The sequence below is a fragment of the Salminus brasiliensis genome, chromosome 4 (genome assembly GCF_030463535.1).
Source record: "Salminus brasiliensis chromosome 4, fSalBra1.hap2, whole genome shotgun sequence".
In the NCBI taxonomy this organism is placed as follows: domain Eukaryota; kingdom Metazoa; phylum Chordata; class Actinopteri; order Characiformes; family Bryconidae; genus Salminus; species Salminus brasiliensis.
Window position 1 is genome coordinate 6,420,614 of NC_132881.1, and position 18,265 is coordinate 6,438,878.

At 41.3% G+C, this 18,265-nt stretch overlaps 1 protein-coding gene across 4 annotated transcripts in view; it reads right to left on the reverse strand.

Annotated features, from left to right (window-relative positions):
- The window catches only part of mdga1 (MAM domain containing glycosylphosphatidylinositol anchor 1), a 238,769-nt gene that overhangs the window by 27,511 nt on the left and 192,993 nt on the right, over positions 1 to 18,265 (reverse strand). For 3 of the 4 annotated variants that reach the window (XM_072677419.1, XM_072677416.1, XM_072677418.1), the window contains exons 15-16: positions 16,549 to 16,710; positions 115 to 245 (exon numbers count right to left, since the gene is read on the reverse strand). In XM_072677419.1, the coding sequence (XP_072533520.1) occupies positions 115 to 245; positions 16,549 to 16,710 (293 nt within the window). The remainder of the gene's footprint in view (positions 1 to 114; positions 246 to 16,548; positions 16,711 to 18,265) is intronic. The other variant, XM_072677420.1, reaches the window with a different exon arrangement.

The window sequence follows — 18,265 nt, forward strand, 5'->3', positions numbered from 1 at the left end:
TACCTCACTGACCTCTCTGCGCTGGGAGGGCAGGCATGCACGCACGCGAGTCCACCTTGTGACGTGTGGCAACCAAAACAACAAACATAAAATACACACGCCGCACGCACATACCTGGAAGGGTCCACTGGGGTACATTATGACGTTGGCCTTCTGCCAGCTGGGGCCCTGGTGGCCGGAGCGAGTCCACACTACAGAGTCCACGGTGGCTATGCTTTTGACTCGCAGGAGCACATTCAGAGTGCCTGTAAAACAGAGAACAGCAGAACTGAGGAGGGCTTGATTCGGTCTCGATCTCTCCACCACCTCACTTATGAAACACACGTATGAGTCAATTTGTCAATGTTTCATCATAATATAATATGTGGACAGTCCAGCAGCACTGCTGTGTCTGATCCACTTGTACCAGCACAACACACACTACTAACACACTCGCCACCACCAGGTCAGTGTCACTGCAGTGCTGAGAATGGCCCACCACCCTAATAACACCTGCCCTGTGGTGGTCAATTATATGGGGTCCTGGCCATTGAAGAACATTGTGAAAGGAGGCTACAGTCTGGAATTACAGAACAACAAAGTGGGACGTGTCCATTCAATTATGCTCAGCATCCCTTTCTAGTTACAAAGATGTTTCACTTGAGCTTGTTTCAAAGAGCTATGAATGAGAAGAATGACCAAACTGCACCCAGCTTTTTTTTATTGCAAGTAATAATAGCAACTTTTAAAGGTTACATGCATAAGCGATTGCACACACACACACACACACACACACACACACACACAAGTTGACTGAGGAGAGCCAATAGGAGGAGAAAATGTGGATGAGTGCTACCCGTTTGACTCGCGAGTTCAAATTCATAGAGCGAGAGCGAGAGAGACAGACAGAGAACTTTATTCACGGTCTCAGGGTGCTGAAGCTTCATGCTGAGTGAAATGAGCAGCATGGCAGAGATTCAATCCGGTGTGGCATTTGTAAAGCAAACAGATGGCACACTGACAAAACAGTATATTTACAAACAGTGCACAAGAGGCTGTGGTAAACCTACAATCACTCACTGCAAGTAGCAGACGTACACGCGAGCGTACACAACACTACTCAAACCTTATACTGACACAGGTAATACAACTTTAGAGAAAGACAGACTGGTGGTAAATGGTTTCTGCGTGTGTGCTGAAGCAGACGGGCGTACCGGGGCTGGTTTCTTAAAGTGAGCTAGCATTCGCTGATGGGAGTCTCATATTAAAAAACACTGCATGAAGGCAGAGCACTGCTGGAGCTGAGGGAGCTGAGGGAAAAACACCTCAGCATAATCACTCGGGGGAGATGTGGAAGGGGGAGGGAGAAATGGAGGGAGAGAGAGAGAGAGAGAGAGAGAGAGGGGAAGGTAATATATGCTAACCATACATTCGAAGACTCTAAAAAGACTAAAGTCCAACACACTCTCACATCTAAAAACAATCGGTCACTACTCACAGATGATTTTGTACAAACTGAGAATCTTGAAGGGTCATTATTTGGAAGACTACAACTACATTCCTTTGTTTGAGATTTATTTCCCATCATGCTCCTGGTGGAAACGTACAAGATGAGAAGCCATTGAACAAGAGAGCAGAAACAGAAGCAACTCTTGGCCACAGTTGCACAGGCACAGTTTGTTCAGGGGGGGGGGGGACATCTGGTTGCTTTGCTGCTCCCTCTTCAGTGCTGGAGAGAACTCACTTACTGTTTATTCACAATGTTCACATCACAGTTTGCATGAGCAAAGACTGAAAACTTAACATTAAACACGGTTGATTTTATCGGAACGTCAAGGCAAGAAAAAGATTTGGCAGGCAGTTGTTCTGTCCATTTTTGTCGGTCTGTGGCCACTGCACTGAAGGGGTCGTTGTTGTATGTTGTCTGAGTCTGTGTAGATCTGGTCCCCTAGACGTTTATCGCCTTTGGATAACGTGATCGTGGCAGTTGTTCTTTACATTGTCTCAAAATGTCATGATAAATGGATAAATTTAAATGCTCCAAAATGAAATAAAATGTTTTACAAAGACTTTTGTTCTCCCTTTTAAAGCTGCCATTATTTGTAACCCCTTGATTACCACTTACCCTTAAAAAGTGAATGCGGAAGATTTCTTTTGATGGCCATTCTAAAATCTTTACCCTATTATTTTTGTTCTACTTCATGGAGCAAAGTGCTTGGTCTTGCAATGTAATTTGTAGATGATCACAAAAATCTCAATCACAAAAGTTGAAAATGACTGTCTTGGTTACAAACAATGACAATTAAAACTTTAATTATCTATGTGTCTGTCTATCTATCTATACGTATAATTTATAAGTGTTAAGGTTGCCAGCTTTTACAGTAAGTGAAAAAAAACATTTATTTTCCCCCAAACCACAGCAACTGAAAAAGAAACTTAAATATGGCAAAATAAAAAGTGTCTTAAATGGTCATAAAATGTGACACTTTTCTCAAACTGGTGGATATATATTTAATCTAAGCGTTTAAGGGTTTGCAAGCATCCATTTAAAAATAGCTAATTTTAAGCAAATTTTTTGTAAATTAATATACATAAATACTGCTACTAATACTTTACAATAAATAAATAAATAAATAAAATAAAAAATTGGGGGGGAAAATAAATAAATATATATATATATATATATATATATATATATATATATATATATATATATATATAGTATGTATAATTGTATGGGAAAAGTGATACTGTGGCATCTCCAAAAGGAACACCATGCTTCTGTTATCGCTGGGAAAAACTGTGACTCCTGAATAAAGCATGGCTCAAGCTCACACTGTGCAACGAAAAGAGCCTCTAAACAAGAGTACAAAGCGTAATCTATCTTTCCCTGCCATATGCTCCCTGCTGTAGAAGGCAAAGAAACTTCAGTCTCCAACAAGATGATCCTGTGATAAAGCTTACACAGGCTCAGCCAAACACTCGTTCATCACCTTAATGAGTGAGAGTCAAAAAAAAGGAAGAGGAAGAGGAAGAGGGGGTTGTTCACAGTCAGAGTCACAGTCCGGGATTCAATAAGAACAGGTGTGGTGACTGACTGCAGTGACTCTTTTTTTCTGCTACACAAAGCTAGAATACAGAGTTTGACATTTTTTTATTGATTCAGACTCCTGATGGTTAATGAGTGCCTATACAGAGTATCGGCCAAAAGTTTGGACATTTTAGATTCATATGGGTAGAAGGGTTAACTTACTTGTACTACTTTCCAAAAGAGCCATCAAAATATAGTACATATAACAAAAAAGCAGACAAGGAATAATGATGTAAATTAAGTGTTAAACTAAATCTTTAGTTGATTAAGCATACTTTTAGATGGGGGGGGGGGGGGGCATATGGTGGACCACTCTTTTGGTTTTTATTAGTAAGATTAGTTGTAACACTGCTTTAGAACCAACACCACTGTGTGGAGGCTGTACTTCAGCTGGATAGTAAAGTTCAGTTTAATGGTTTAGCATCTCTACCAGCATAACCAACTTGATCTAGCTATTTGACAAGAATGACCATACTGGTCGACCAGCATGTTTGGTATGACAACGCTAGTCCACTATCATGGCCAGCCTGACCATGCCAGTTCATCAGAATGACCAGTTTAATCAAATTGGACCAGCTTGACAAACAGCTAACCATCAATAACCATGAAAGCAAGTTGAGTTATTCAGCATAGGGTATGTTTTTGCCTGAATGAACCCTCTTTTAATCACCTTGACCATCAAAACAAAAGAAGACAGTCAATCAGGTTTTACAATCTTTCAACTGAGTTATACACTCTGTGTCCAGGGACGAAGAACGAATCACGAATCTACATTTGTTGAAAGACATTAGCTAAGAGGTGCATCGCGCTGCAGTCTGCAGGCATATTAAGCAGGGCCTGAGCAGCGTATGGAGCTGTTTGTTCTGGCAACATACTGGCACAGTTCTCTCTCCTCTGCACAAACAGAGCAGCTTCTGATAGAGTGAAAGTGAAAGAGTTCTGTTTGATCAACACATACTGTGTGTTCTCATCCTTTCTCCCTCTCTAACCCAATTCAGTTCACAATAGATTTGCTCTGGCCCTCTATATATCAGAATTGATCGTATGTAGCTAGAGCAATAGCTAATCACTTAAGCTTTGACTAAGTCACCTTTTTTAACTGTATTAAACGTAAAAGGTTCATATTTTTCTACTAAATACCACTGTTTAGTCCGTATCTGGCGGCTACAAGGCTACTACAAAAAAAAATCTTCTCAAAAAGGGCTTTTTAAGGCTAACTGGTAACGTCACCGCACTTATCAGTTCAAATGAACCCGAAACTGTCTAGGATTGCTTTAAAAAAATTAGAAGTTGGTCTACAATGCTGGCATGTATATTAAAGATGGCACACAGTATAAGCCCATAAGTCAATCCTTCAAAATGCCTGGATGGGCCGCTGATGCCTTCCCTCTCCCTGTAAAACTCAGCATTCCTTTCTTTGTCATCTGACCCAACTGTCCTTGCTTCACCAAACAACATATATTACTACCAATTCATCGTCCATGTAGTCCATATTTCAAGCTCTTCATCTACTGCAGGGTGTCTATTGTAAATGTAGTGCACCTATTGTACATGAGGCGTTTGTCCTGTATGTATGTATCTACATTTGATGGAGAAAGTGCATCGCTGTCTCAAAGTCTCTAGATAATCTTTGTTTTCTAAACAGCTACTCTTTCTCACGCTGTATTTCTGCATGCGCTTTAAGGAGTGGTTCCTCGTTCTCCGATGTGAAGCGTGTACTTCAGTAGAGCTTTCATTGTTGTTTTCTCCTCCTCTCTTTTTATTGTCCTCAGATCAACCTGTTCTTTCTTTCCTTCGTTGCTACTAGAAACGTGGACTTCAGCCTTCGTCTTAAATTTATCAGTGCGGTCTGAATCCAAGTTTGTTCAGGGACTTTGCAGCTTGTCAGTCGGCTGCTCCTGAAATGGATTAGGCCATACGTCTGTTAGACCCATAGTTCATTAGGTTCATTAGAGGTTCACCAGCCAGAGCAGCTCGAGCTCATTTGTGTGAAAAGGTCTATTACTTAAATATATTAGCCTGGTTTACTGTCTTTGCAAGATCTACTGTTGGTCTTCATCTGCGTTTAATAGACACCAAAGCGTCCACACACAAATACAGTGCCAGGTGCATCTTTGGATGACTAATTGGATTTGTGGTTTTCAGTATCTTAAATATATGTTCAATAGCCTAAGATAAGGATCGGTTTTGCCATTTCTGATTATGTATGAATTTATTGAAGAACAATTAACTCAATCATCTGATTCCTCCTACATCAAACTTTAGAGTTGGCACTATAAGGATGCATTTGGGTAGACTGCTCTCCTGGTATTTCACATTTCACATTTGTCCCATAGACTAATTACCAACTGGACTTGCTTATAATAGTATTAAATAATTTACAGTGATCACTATATTTTGCACATTCTGGGGTGAGACATAACATAACATTCAGGGTTTCTTTTGTTTGGTTGAAAAAACAAACTTTCACAAAAGCATCAGGTCTCTGCCCAAGGCTATTATCAAAGAAAAATAGTAAACAATGAGGTACATATATACTATTCAGCCATAACATTAGGTCCCCCTTGTGCTGCCACAACAGATCTGACCTGTAGAGGTATGGACTTCACAAGACCTCTGAAGGCATGCTGTGGTATTTGGCACCAAGACTTTAAACCCTGTAAGTTGTGAGAAGGGGCCTGCATGGACTGCACTAATAAGCCTTAGGTGCTTATGGTCAGAGGCGTTATAAGTGAGGTGAAATATGAATGGGAGTTCTCATAACGCTCAACATGGCATCTATTTTTCTAAAGTCCCACCCTTCAACAAAAAGAGCCAATCATCTTGCTGGTTACACCCCCTTGATGTGGTAATCGGCGTAAGCGCAATAGCCAATACAAGCCAAAAATCATGTTTTTTGGGTATTACTGAGCCGAACGCTACAAACTATTCATGAGGTTTCCTTCAGTTACAGTTATCTGGTCTTTCCCCATTCATAGAGATAGAAGCCTGGTCTCGTATGCCTGGAAATAACTGCCCGCAGAATTGCAAAGATAGCCCCCCTAAGTCCTCTAGCCATCACAAATTGGCCCAGATCCTTAAGCTCACCCATGTTTCCTGATTCTAACACATCACCATCAAGAACTGACTGTTCACTTGCTGTCTAATATATAATTCCCACCCCATGACAGATGTCATCACAGAAGAAGTGTTAGTGGTACTAACGTTATGGATGATTGATGTATCATAGTATTAGGCCGTTGGTATAAGGCACACTATACTGTTCCTCTTTGCAAATGCTGTGTTTATAAATGGCCGCTACATCAGGCTGCACATAGGAATTATGCATATAACCCGTCTTGAACTCGAACCCACAAATAAGAAAGGGTGTCCACATATGTCAGTAAACACACACCACACACAGGGTACATAGTGACTGAAGACTTTAGAAGTACAGCAGACGAATTGTGATTCTTCCCAGCCCGCCCTGCTGCCACCCACTCCCACTAGCTCTTATATAGGATTATACAGCACTCCACCCATTCAGTGTGACATGGTTACACTCATATACCTCTCCTCGCTTTGTTCTCTCTCTCTCTCTCTCTCTCTCTCTCTCTCACTGGTTGAGTTATTGATCCACCAAGGTAATGTAAAGCATGCCTGTGGGCCTGCGAGAGAAAGACAGCATCGTGGATGACTTAATTTACCCAGTGCTGTGTGAACACACACACACATCACACATGCGCACACACACAGACTAAACTGTGAAGGAATTTCCTTTTACACTGATAAGCCAAAACATTAAGACCACTCACAGATAAGGCAACACAACACAGATTATCCCGTGACAGCAGTGCATGTCAATATCTAAGATGTAAGCTAAATGATAACACCCCGTCTCTCCAGAGCAGTGAAGCTTATCATTTTTAGAACAATTTCACCTATGCTACACACAATACATGTCGAATGAATGCAGGGTAAGAGTGCAGTGATTTCCATGAATTCTATTACATTGATAACAAACCTGATGAATGAAGGGTTTTTAAATGGGATTCTACTGTCACTAGGGACTGTTCCCAGTGGTACAAAGACCCATCAGCATTTCTACTCAAAGTTATTATAGATTTTGTCTGTGTTTCTGAACATCATCACGGTTTCGAGCTTGTCATGCAGTTAGCACAACATGGAAAAGTGGTTGCCATGTTAATTTCTTGCACACCACATATTTGTTTTTGAGACAGACCCATGTTTATTGATAGGTCTGTGCGCTTGTGTTCTGCAGCTCAGCATGTAAAAATATGTTTCTAAACCACTGATTAGGAACAAGACTGTCACTGATTACATATTGCTTTCCCAAGGTGCCAGGTCCTTACTGCTGAAAATGAAAGCAACCAGAGCACAAAAACAGTGTACAATGTAAGTAATACACTCACAAGGACTCAAATGCGCATGGACTTTGATTGCAGTCAATTCTGACACCTCCCCTGAATTGTGGATGTACTGCACAATGAGAAACGCACCAAATGTATTCAGACTACAACAGCCTTCCCTTTAACATTAACAATTTAAATGTACAGGATTCACAGGAAGCAACAGCATGGAAAACTGCGACTCTCTACAGTCCGGAAGTCTAATTCACGCTTTGAGCCGCCCCTATAAGACACGCTTTTCTTGACAAGCTGAAAAGAACCGTCACTGAAAGTGAAAAAAGCATTTGGACTGGTGGTAGAGTAGTACTATAGGATTTTACACAAATATGACTTGGTTGTGCAGCCATAAGCAATTCTTGCAAGTATACTAAATTAGCAGCATGCTAAGCCTAGAGTAGCAACAACACTAGGGCTATGTTCCCTATTACAGGTCAGTGGAGCGTCACCGTAATTTAACTTAGAAGGTTACATAGTGTTGCTTTAAATGAATTTACACTTGCTTTGTAGTCTGTACCAACAGGATCGACTCTGCATCGAATCCGTTCCAGTGTTAAGAAATTACAGGATATGGCAAAATGACATAGCTTTGTTTTCTGCAAAACATGGCTGCACAAAAAAATAATTTCCTTTTCTACCTACAAACGCAAAAATAGTTTTGAATACAACATCTACATATTTACATGGTTTCCAAAAATATATATTTAAAAGCAACTTCAAAAAGTAAAACTGAATCGAATTGAGCAAGTGTAAGGTCATTTTTGGGCAAGGAAGAAAAAAAAAAAAAATCCAACCGCCTACTGTCCGCCCTCATTCCAAATCCACTTAAAAACAGATGAATGCACACAGCTGGACTAGACACGACAGCTGTGGGGTGGTGGTTTCATAAGTAAAGAATCTCTTTCATTACTACAAACAAAGGCAAACAAGCTAGCTGGTTAATCTTATTTACAAAACTTCCTGTTCAATCCAACATAAGATAAATACAATCAAACCACAAAATATACACACAGCCAGCTAGCTTACACCTACAGCAGTACAGTTAGACTAATGCATAATATAGATACCCAAGTATCTAGCAATGTAAAAAACAAAACAACCATAACATTACCTGTCAAAGGATAAAAAAAAGACATGCAGCAGGCCAGACACCTTTCAGTTATTGTTTGGGGTTTCTACATTCCTGTTGCACATTTATTTATTTATTTATTTATTTATTTATGTATTTGTATTGATTACTATCAGGATGTGAGAGTATTTCAAAAAATATAACGTGATAAATCACCTATCCCAGCTTTAACTGGATTTATTTCCTCAGCTAATTCAGTTTATTGCAAGAGAATAACACTGCACACCGACAAGCAAAAGGCATGAGTGAGCATCAGTGACAAACCCAAAACCCTTCCATTATAACCAGTGAGCCTGTCTAAAAAGGATGTGATGTGCTGTTTCTAATGGACTTTTCTATTACTTTTGATGCTTCATGTCACATTGTACTGCTGTTTCACCTCAACAAACACTAAGGTTAGCCAGCTGTCTCATCAAAACACAGCTGAACAAGCCAAAACAGATGAGATCAAACTAATGAATAATGTAGAGAAAAGAAAGCTCCACCCTCTAACTGTTAAAAGATTTGAGGAAAACAGGAATAGGGGGACTGCTAAAAGTGCTGGAAAGTGTCAGGTAGTATGTCATTTTCTGCTGTATCTACAACTCAAGCCAAGGTTTATTTGTCATTAGCACAACATGCCAGGATGCTCATGCATTGAAATGCTAGTAGTGAGGCTCAGGTAAATACTCTACAGCAGCATAATTGTAAATAAACTGAATATAAGAACAAGAAGGGCCCAGTGTATGGGACTGTACATGTTACCATTGCAGTGCAAGAGAGAGTGGGGACTACAACCAAGTTACAAGGATAGATCATGGTAAAACTAAATATGCATAAGTTTGCATAAATCATAGGGTGAACATCAGCAGACTGTAAACATCAGAGGAAAGTAACATGTGGACGGTATCTAGCAGCTTTTAGGCTTTAGCATTTATGTAGGTTTATCAGCCATAACTATAAACTGACCCATCAAGGCACATACTTCACAAGACCTCTGAAGGTGTCCTGCAGTATCTGGGACCAAGACAATAGCAGCAGATCATGTAAGCTGTCCTGTAAGTTGAAAGATGGGGCCTTTATGAATCATAGATCTATAAATCAAGCTTTGGGTGCCCATGACCCTGTTGCTGGTTCACCAGTTGTCTGTTTTTGGGACACTTTTGGTTGCACACCAGGAACACCCCACAATACCTTGTTCTTAGACAGTCATCTAACCATCACAGTTTGGCCCCACATTTCACCCAGCAAAAAAAGTTCAGCTACCTCAGAGACCCCACCTTGATACCGTGTTTACTCGAAAACACATCTTGGTATGGATGAGGACTGTAATGGATTTGCAACTCTCATTCTTCAAGCAGAAAGCTTTTACTCCCACACTGCCCATGACATCATTAAACTATGATAGATATGCATCATCACGGCTCCCGCGCATAATTTATAGTTCTACTGGTGCTGTGACCCAGGTCAGCATCTTCTCTGATGCCATTCAGCCATGCAGCATGGGGAATTGAAGTGAGTCTCAGTTCTGACTACAGCACTCTGCACAGCACAGTCAGTGGGTAGATCAAGCATGCCACTGCCATACAGTGCATCGCATAATTAAAACATAATAGACATATATAATCCCTGCTCTTATATGTAATTTATAGGCGCATCAGCGCCCTTACACGGATGAGCATTGCCTCTGACGACATTCAGCCTTGTGGCCTGCTGCCACAAGGACAGATAGGAGTTTGACTACAGCACTATGTGTCCTCTGCCAGCCTAGAGCGCAAGCCTATGGAAGAGCATGGAGAGTGCAATGGCTGCAGCTGTCTGAAGAATGGCAGCATGCATTGGCACAGCAGGCATTAAAGACCATCAACCTGAGATAAGCTTACATGTTTATTATATACAAGTTTATCACTGCTCCATAATTAGCCTCATTCTCTCTTGGTGGGCAGGATGGCCCTGCCTCTCTTTCTCACGCCAAAGCAGTACTGTTACTGTCAGAAAACTTAATGCTGAACATCAAAATGATAAGACCGCTTTCATGCAAGCTTCTCTAGATCACATAAAGAGTACCGCAGCTGATACATCACTGGACAGCTGAGCATGCTTGAAGAGCACTAATTAAAGGCCTTTTTTAAAGTAAAGGCCACTTTTATGGTAGGTGTAACAGATAAATGGGCAATGAGTGTAGGTCCCAGGTAGGTGTAACAAATAAACTAGCAAAAGTATAACAGGGTGTGATACGTCTGGACACATCACACTCTTGAACCACTAGTGGAGAAACAGCAGTAATTGTGGCCCTCCTATTATATCTCTTTTATTCTCATATCTTTTATCCATTTTTCTTTACTGCCATCCCGTTACTTTGCTTCTTCTCTTTCATCCTCCCTCACAGTCAAATGTCCACTCACCACCCCCGCTTTCCAAAGCGTGATTAATAAAGAGGAAGGGAGATAAACAGAGAGATGGTTCAATGCCAGCAAGGCTGCTCCTGTCAAAACATTATTTCATGTATCTGAGCTTTGCTTTTTAGCGCCAGCGTACTGCGGCTAGTGTCAGACCGCGCTCTCACACTGCTAATGGAGGGTTTGTTTAATTCCAGTATGAAGTGTCTGTTACAGAGCTGGAGTATCACACTGCTAAATCAGAGCCACTGTTATCCAGTGTTAAGGTGGCAGAGGCAGGGCTATTTTTCACGTGGCTAATTTGGGACATTGTTAATGCTTGGCTCGCATGGCTAGCGTGAAGCTTAACTCTAGCACTGCTAATGGCCACGTCCAAGTCTCCGCAGGACGCCCAGAGTAATGAGAGCTCAGGCAGCTGTGCCTCCCTCTCAACCTAGCATCTGCGCCCACCGCGCTGCCCACATGCCAACACTAAACCTAATCATTAGCAGATTATGCACAGAGCGCTACTGATCTGCCAACACTGGGCCCAAGCAGGGATGACTGAGCTTCTTAGGGGTTATCAGAGATGCTAATAGAGATATGACGCAGACATGGGTGTTATGGACATGATTCATGATGCAGATAGTGATGGGATTGAAGGGGATCATGACCGACCTGACAGATGATCCATGGACACACTTTGGTTGGAGCCTCAGGGAACCTATAGCTGTGAGTGCTCTCTAATTAGGTTAAAGCTGGTCTTGTGGGCACACAACAGAAGAGGAACTGGGGATTAGCCAATTTAAACTGAAAATCCTGGGAAAAGCTTGTGTAAGTGGTTCAGGTTCGAGCAATCAAACCTGTAGAGAATGAAGGCTAGCCCAAGCAAGCACAGCCTACTGTGATAATTCTGCCACCACCTGAGAACTCTGGTAGCAGCTGTGTGATTTAGAAAATGATCATTGGTAGGTTCCTACATGCGGGGTTAAAAAGTCACAGGCTAAGCCTCTTAGTCATGGAGACATCAACCAACTGTGTCCTTTAGAACATTAGCACCATGCCCAGACCCTTCTCCCACAGACCTTATTATTCCATTCAAACTAGAGTCCTGTGTAAGTAGACTGGCCGAAACCAGCTTTACTCAAAAGCTCTGAAAAAGTCTGAAAAAACAGATCTTCTGAAGCATCATTTTTGAAAACCAAAGAAGCAGCAAGACAGTGTGACCGATCATGCAGAATATGAAAGCACTATCTGGTATCAACATTTTCATTCCTTGGCGGAATGTGTGTGTGTGTGTGTGGGTACACCTGTGTGAATGCATTTCATGTGTGAGAGAGAACCCTGGGGTGATTTTGATCGTGATTAATGCGCTTTGCCTTTCAATTATAATTTTCATTAAGGATCTGCTGTCTGCTCTCAGTCTCTTAAATAGCAATGGAATTAATAAAACATATCCTTTGAAATAAGCAGCGCAGGCCCGGAGCAGGAAGTGTGAGCGCTTTTTCAAAAGGCTGAGAATACCAGAAGCACACGCGATCACCCCGCAGCCTCGGCAGACAGCTTGGGCCGGCCAGTGACTGGCACATGGCAGATAATTAGATCTCTGAATGAAGAAACACTGCAAGAAAGGGGTGAAACAGAATAGGAGGGAGGTGAAAAAGGGGAAAGAGGAATGCTGCCATTGCAGCAGAGATGCATGGTCTGGGAAAAAGGACTGGTAATGGTAATGAGGAGAACAGTGACAAAAAAAACAGTGTACGTTTAACACTCAGAAGATGAAACTGTTTCTTTCTTTGTACAACTAAGTTATGTATAGCAAGTTACACAATGAATGACCTTTGCATTCAGTATAAATTCCCTACTGAGCAGTCCAACTAATTACATATTTGATTACATAGTTCCACATATATTTATACTGAATTTACATTCTGCAATACCAACATGTTTGGTGTGAAGGCAATAAATTGCACTGTATTGTTGCTCATCGATTCAAACTGGGCTTTGAAATAGTTACTACATTCAGAAAAACATACAGTGCATCCAACAAGAATAAAAGCCTTGAATGCTAGCTAATCAAACAGTGCTGATTCTACACACTGATCTACTTCCCAATAGCGAATAGGCACACATCTTAACTGTTTTGTGCCAGATTTAAACTAGCCTGTATAAACAAATAAACAAACAATAAATAAAATAGATAAATAAATAATAAATAAATCACTGAAACAGAACAGAACTGAAATACGTTTTTTACTCAACTTGTAAGTTATTAAACTTTTAAACAATATCACAAACTGATTGTAAATAAATCAATACATAATAATAATAATAATAATAATAATAATAATATGTGGATGTGGAATAGAAATCAAATGTAACTATACTTTTGTTATGCAACTTTCAAGAGATTAATACAAAATGTATTGCAAATAAATAAATAAATAAATAAATATGTAACAATAAAATATCAAATGAACACTTTTCAAAAATAAGGGAAATTATATGATTGTTTTGGTCATTGAATGTGCGTTTAGAATGTGCGTGGAATAATTTTACACAAATATTCTGCAATCCCAGTTCATGCCAAGTACTGCCAATACCCCAAAATCTCCTACAGATTAGACACAATCAGCCACACCCAGAATACTTGCTGTGCTAAATATAACACAATCAAGACTAAACTCCAGAAGAATACAGGAAAGCCCCTCCAACACTGACCCCATCCATGGCCACAATTTCCAATTTCCGATTTGTGAGGCTTGTTGCCCAATCTAGCCCTCTTGTTTAGGGTGGTGAATTCAGTAAGGCATGTTCTGTAAAGGCTGTGATGATTCCAGAAGTCTTTAGTCTTTACCTACTGTCTGCTCAGCTGTGTCTTGAAAGTGGTGGTGATTAAAAGAGTAGAATCTGCTGGCAATAACAGCAACTTCTGAGTTTGAAAAAGAAGCTTCTGCTTGCCAGTCCCATTACTTCATCTTGGATCTACAGCATGTGCTGCCTGAGTCAGGAGCCTACATATACTAGTTCAGCCATCAGTCATAAATCAGACCCACGTTTGACGTGGATGGAAGATCTGCTCAGTGGATATAGCGGTCTGATGGAGCGCTGTGTGATGAAGAGTTAACAAAATGACTGATAGCATCCTGGGTCCCCGTAAATCAGACAGTGACCCTACATGACCCTGCCATCAGAGAGGATGCACGCACACACACTCACTCTCTCTCTCTCTCACACACACACAAACACAAACACACACACACACACACACACACACACACACACACACACACACACACACACAGACCATCCCTTGGCTCTCCGAGTTTTTAAATTGTGAACTGATAGTTGGCAAAGTGAATGTTTTGCAGGCAGTGTGACCACACGCCTTGAGAACCCCACTGAAATGCCTCCTATGTAGTCTAATTAGAGTCAGTTAAAGCACTGTGCACTGAAACTGAACAGAGTGTTACTTTCTGCTGAAGGGTAAAGATATGGGGCCTGTTTGAACACAACAAGCAACTTCTAGAGGGGGTTACTATAGCAAACAAACTTCAAAGCTTCAATAGAAACAGCATTAAAAACTATAAATACTTGACGTTTTAGCAGTGCCTGACAATATTTGATGTCCATCGCAGTCAAAACTAAGACTGAAACTAAAATACAAGATTGATTTATAAAAATCAAACAAAATCGAGGGGTAACTAACTAAACTGACATTTACAGGCCACTTAAACTACTGAAACTTGTTTCTAGCGATAACTACGAAATATGGACAGCTTTATCTCTCTGGCACTTCTGCTGGCTGGTAGCTGGACGTAGCTCTGCCCATGCTCATATGTTTCAATGACAAAACAGCCCATTTTCCATATTCAGTGTCTAATTACAACAGTTAGCTTTCCCCGTGCTAATATTGGCCCATTTACCCCCAGAAATCAGATTTTAAATCCTTACTCTGCTAAATCATAAGAAGGCGGGGTTACACTTGAATGAAGTGATTGACAGACTTTGCTGGAAGAAGCTGGTCGTCTGCAGGACCTGCATGGCGTTCTTTCAGTTCATTGCATTCTTACTGTTGAAACTTTCAAGGACAAGAACTTACTGGACAAACTGGGAATCCAGGGAAAAGTTTGCTCTGCTTCTGCACTGTAAGCATTTAGACAATGACACATTTTACATTATTCTACCTCTGAACGGCACCTCGGTGGATTTGATGTGAAAATGAAGCAATTAGGATGTGATTGAGGTGTGGACATTCAACTGATCAATAAGTAGTCCCCTCATTATTTTATTGACAAGCTTTAAATGAGCATTTCCTGATGGAATAGTACAGACCAGTCATGTGGTCACTAGGGTGAACCTGTTTTTGCTAAGTTGTTGCTATAGTTCTGCTAGATGGCTGCTAGGCTGTTTTTTTAATGGTTGCTAGGGAGTTGCGAGGCAGTTGTTTTTATATCCCAGGTGGTTGCTATAACATTTTAGGAGGTAGCTTACAGGGTGGTTAAGAGGTTGCTAGCTTGTTACTAGGCGGTTACTAGGCAGTTGCTATGGTATTCCAGTTGTTTGCTATGACTGCCAGGGAGCTGACAAGTGGTTGAGTCATCGTGACCTAAGAAGAGTGTACAAACTTTGGCATCACATTAATTTCTACAGGGAAAAAAACATAAATCTGCAAAAATGAGTTAAAGTTAGCGTGTCACACAATCAGATGAAAAATAATAGAATAACATAAATCGGAATAACAACATAGTTGCTCATTGCTTTGCAAGGCACCACTATAATTAGGAATGCGAAAAAGGCCTTGATTCCAAGTGTTTAATTTGCATTTGTTAGCCGTTTAACGGGGATTCTAAATATGCGAACCTGACAGTGTTGGAAAAAAACAAACCACCATTTGCAGCTTTTATCGCCACTATTGCAAACACTCACACACACACTGTAGGCTGATGATGTGACATTTCCCAGAAAGCGCACTGTCAAACTAAAATTAAGCCAAGCGCACACCCACATATGTACTGGTTCTGAAGAGGAGGCTCCAGTAGGTGCCCTTAATACCGCAAACACTGCACGCACGCAAACACAGGCACACAGCCGATGTGATGGAACTTGCTGAGAGTGAACACAGGCAGCTGATGAGTTGACAGACATGAGAGGAGGCGGAGATTGCAATAGTGACAAACACTTTTCCCACTTTTCTGCCAAGCCCCCCGACTGAGCGAGCGTGTGCCGGCATGGTTATGCGCGTGCATGTGTGTGTGTGTCTGTTTGCGAGGGAGAGAGTGAGAGTGTGTTCGTCTCCTGCGGGCTGCGAGAACGACATTAGTGTGGCAGATGTGTGACAGATGTCCTCCTCCAGCATGGCCTCCTCTCTGGGAAGGTGCCAAACAGCAAAAGACAATAACACACACACACACACACACAGCTAGCCGCTTTAGAACACTGGGACCAGACAGATGTCACTTTAAGTTACAACTTCAGGATTTTTACACTCAAAATAACTTATTCATCTCATCTCTCTCACACATACACACTTTCTCTCTCTCTCTCTCTCTCTCTCTCTCTCTGTAGTGGTGGTGTGTGACTGACCGATGTGTTTGCCGTTCATGTGGTAAAAGAAGGAGATGCAATGTGGCACTCTGCCGGAGCCGGAGGGGCCTCTGGCTGCTGTGACGTTATACAGCGGGGACAGGAGCCGAGCTTTGTCTCCTCTCTGTCGAGGCCGTGAAGTCTCTATGTACATGTAATAACCTGTAATAGAGAGACACACACACACACACACACACACACACACACACTGTAAAAGAGCCACATCAAAGCTGCGTAATTAGAGAGACCATCAAACAGCATACTGAATGGACTTGTGAGGCTATTTTGTATCCATATAAACTGACTGTTGCATTGCTTTTGTTGTCAGATTTGTGACTGCTTTAGAAATGTATTCAGCTGCTATGCATAATTCATATCAGCCTCCTTTTGTGTCTTTTATTAAAGGAGTACTCCGGCATCTTTCAACCTAATCTCAGTCTGTTGCTTCTGTACTGCACGGCTGCTCAGCACAGACAACAATTTCAACTCGTATTTAGTACAGAAGGGAAAGCAGACTGACTCGAATGCATATACCTGTCCATTAGCATCTGTTATAAGTGAGGCTTGAGTCAACAGGCATTCAGTTCTATCGCTGCTGGTTTTTGAGTCATTTAAGCATGATAATCTAGATGCTCATCTTAAGTGCAGCACTTCAATTAAAAAATAGCTCAGTAACGCTCACGTATACAGACCTTAACATTCTAGGTGAAGTTTACATACACTCAGCATGGACATGAATACTATTGCAATGATTCAATGGCTTCTTTGAACTGTTCTTTTGTCTGACGATGACCCAAACTGCAACCCTCAGCTGAGAAGAAATTGGTTACAACAGTCAGGAACAACCCAAGAACCACCAAGCCACAAGCCTTCCATGAACTGGAAGCTGCTGGAACTGTGGTGGGGCCTTTAGACAAGTGAGAATTATATCACAATATATCGAGAGGCTGCCGTCCAAGAAAGAAGCCCTGCTTTCAAATCGACACCTCCAAGATTGTATGTGGTTCTTTCCCCACTGTGTAAATATAGATTTTCTCCTACAATTCACTTTCTTATAGTTCAGACTCTCAAAAAATGGGTGAGGAACGTCTACCTTCCCTTCAGTCCTGGGCTGACCGGTCAGTGTTGATTTCTAGCTCATATCAAAAGTTGCTATGTCAGTGATGTCGGCAGCAGTTTTAGAATGTTCTGAAAATAACTCTCTGTGGCACACCAGCCAAACACCACCCAACAAAAAAGCAGATCTTTATTATTAGAAAAATGAGGACTGATAAAAACGTTCATGTTTTAAGCCCTATTTAAGCAGGATTAAGTTCCCCTTGGGTCCTGGGGTAACTCACTTTCACAGGGGCTCCACTGAGTTTATTACCGGCCAGTTTTTCTTCGTCATCCTCTGAGAAAATTACAAGCTGAATTACCTACTGTTTTTCACTGAACCCAGCGATCGTCTTAGAGCGATCATTTTAAACCAGATTCACATCTTGCCTCACATGAGAAAACAGGTTTCTGGCCACTGCTGCGCAACGTATTTAGTTCTTGAGTGTCCATACTACAGCTCCTGCTCCAGTGGACATTAAAAACTTTCTTAATTGCTTAAAAAACGAAAAGAAAACATCTTTACATGGTTTGCACCGGAACAGCACCACCAGCCTTTAAAAAAGGGCTAGCTTCACCTCATATATGTCATTATTGATGGCATAGCTTAGCAAAGAGAAAC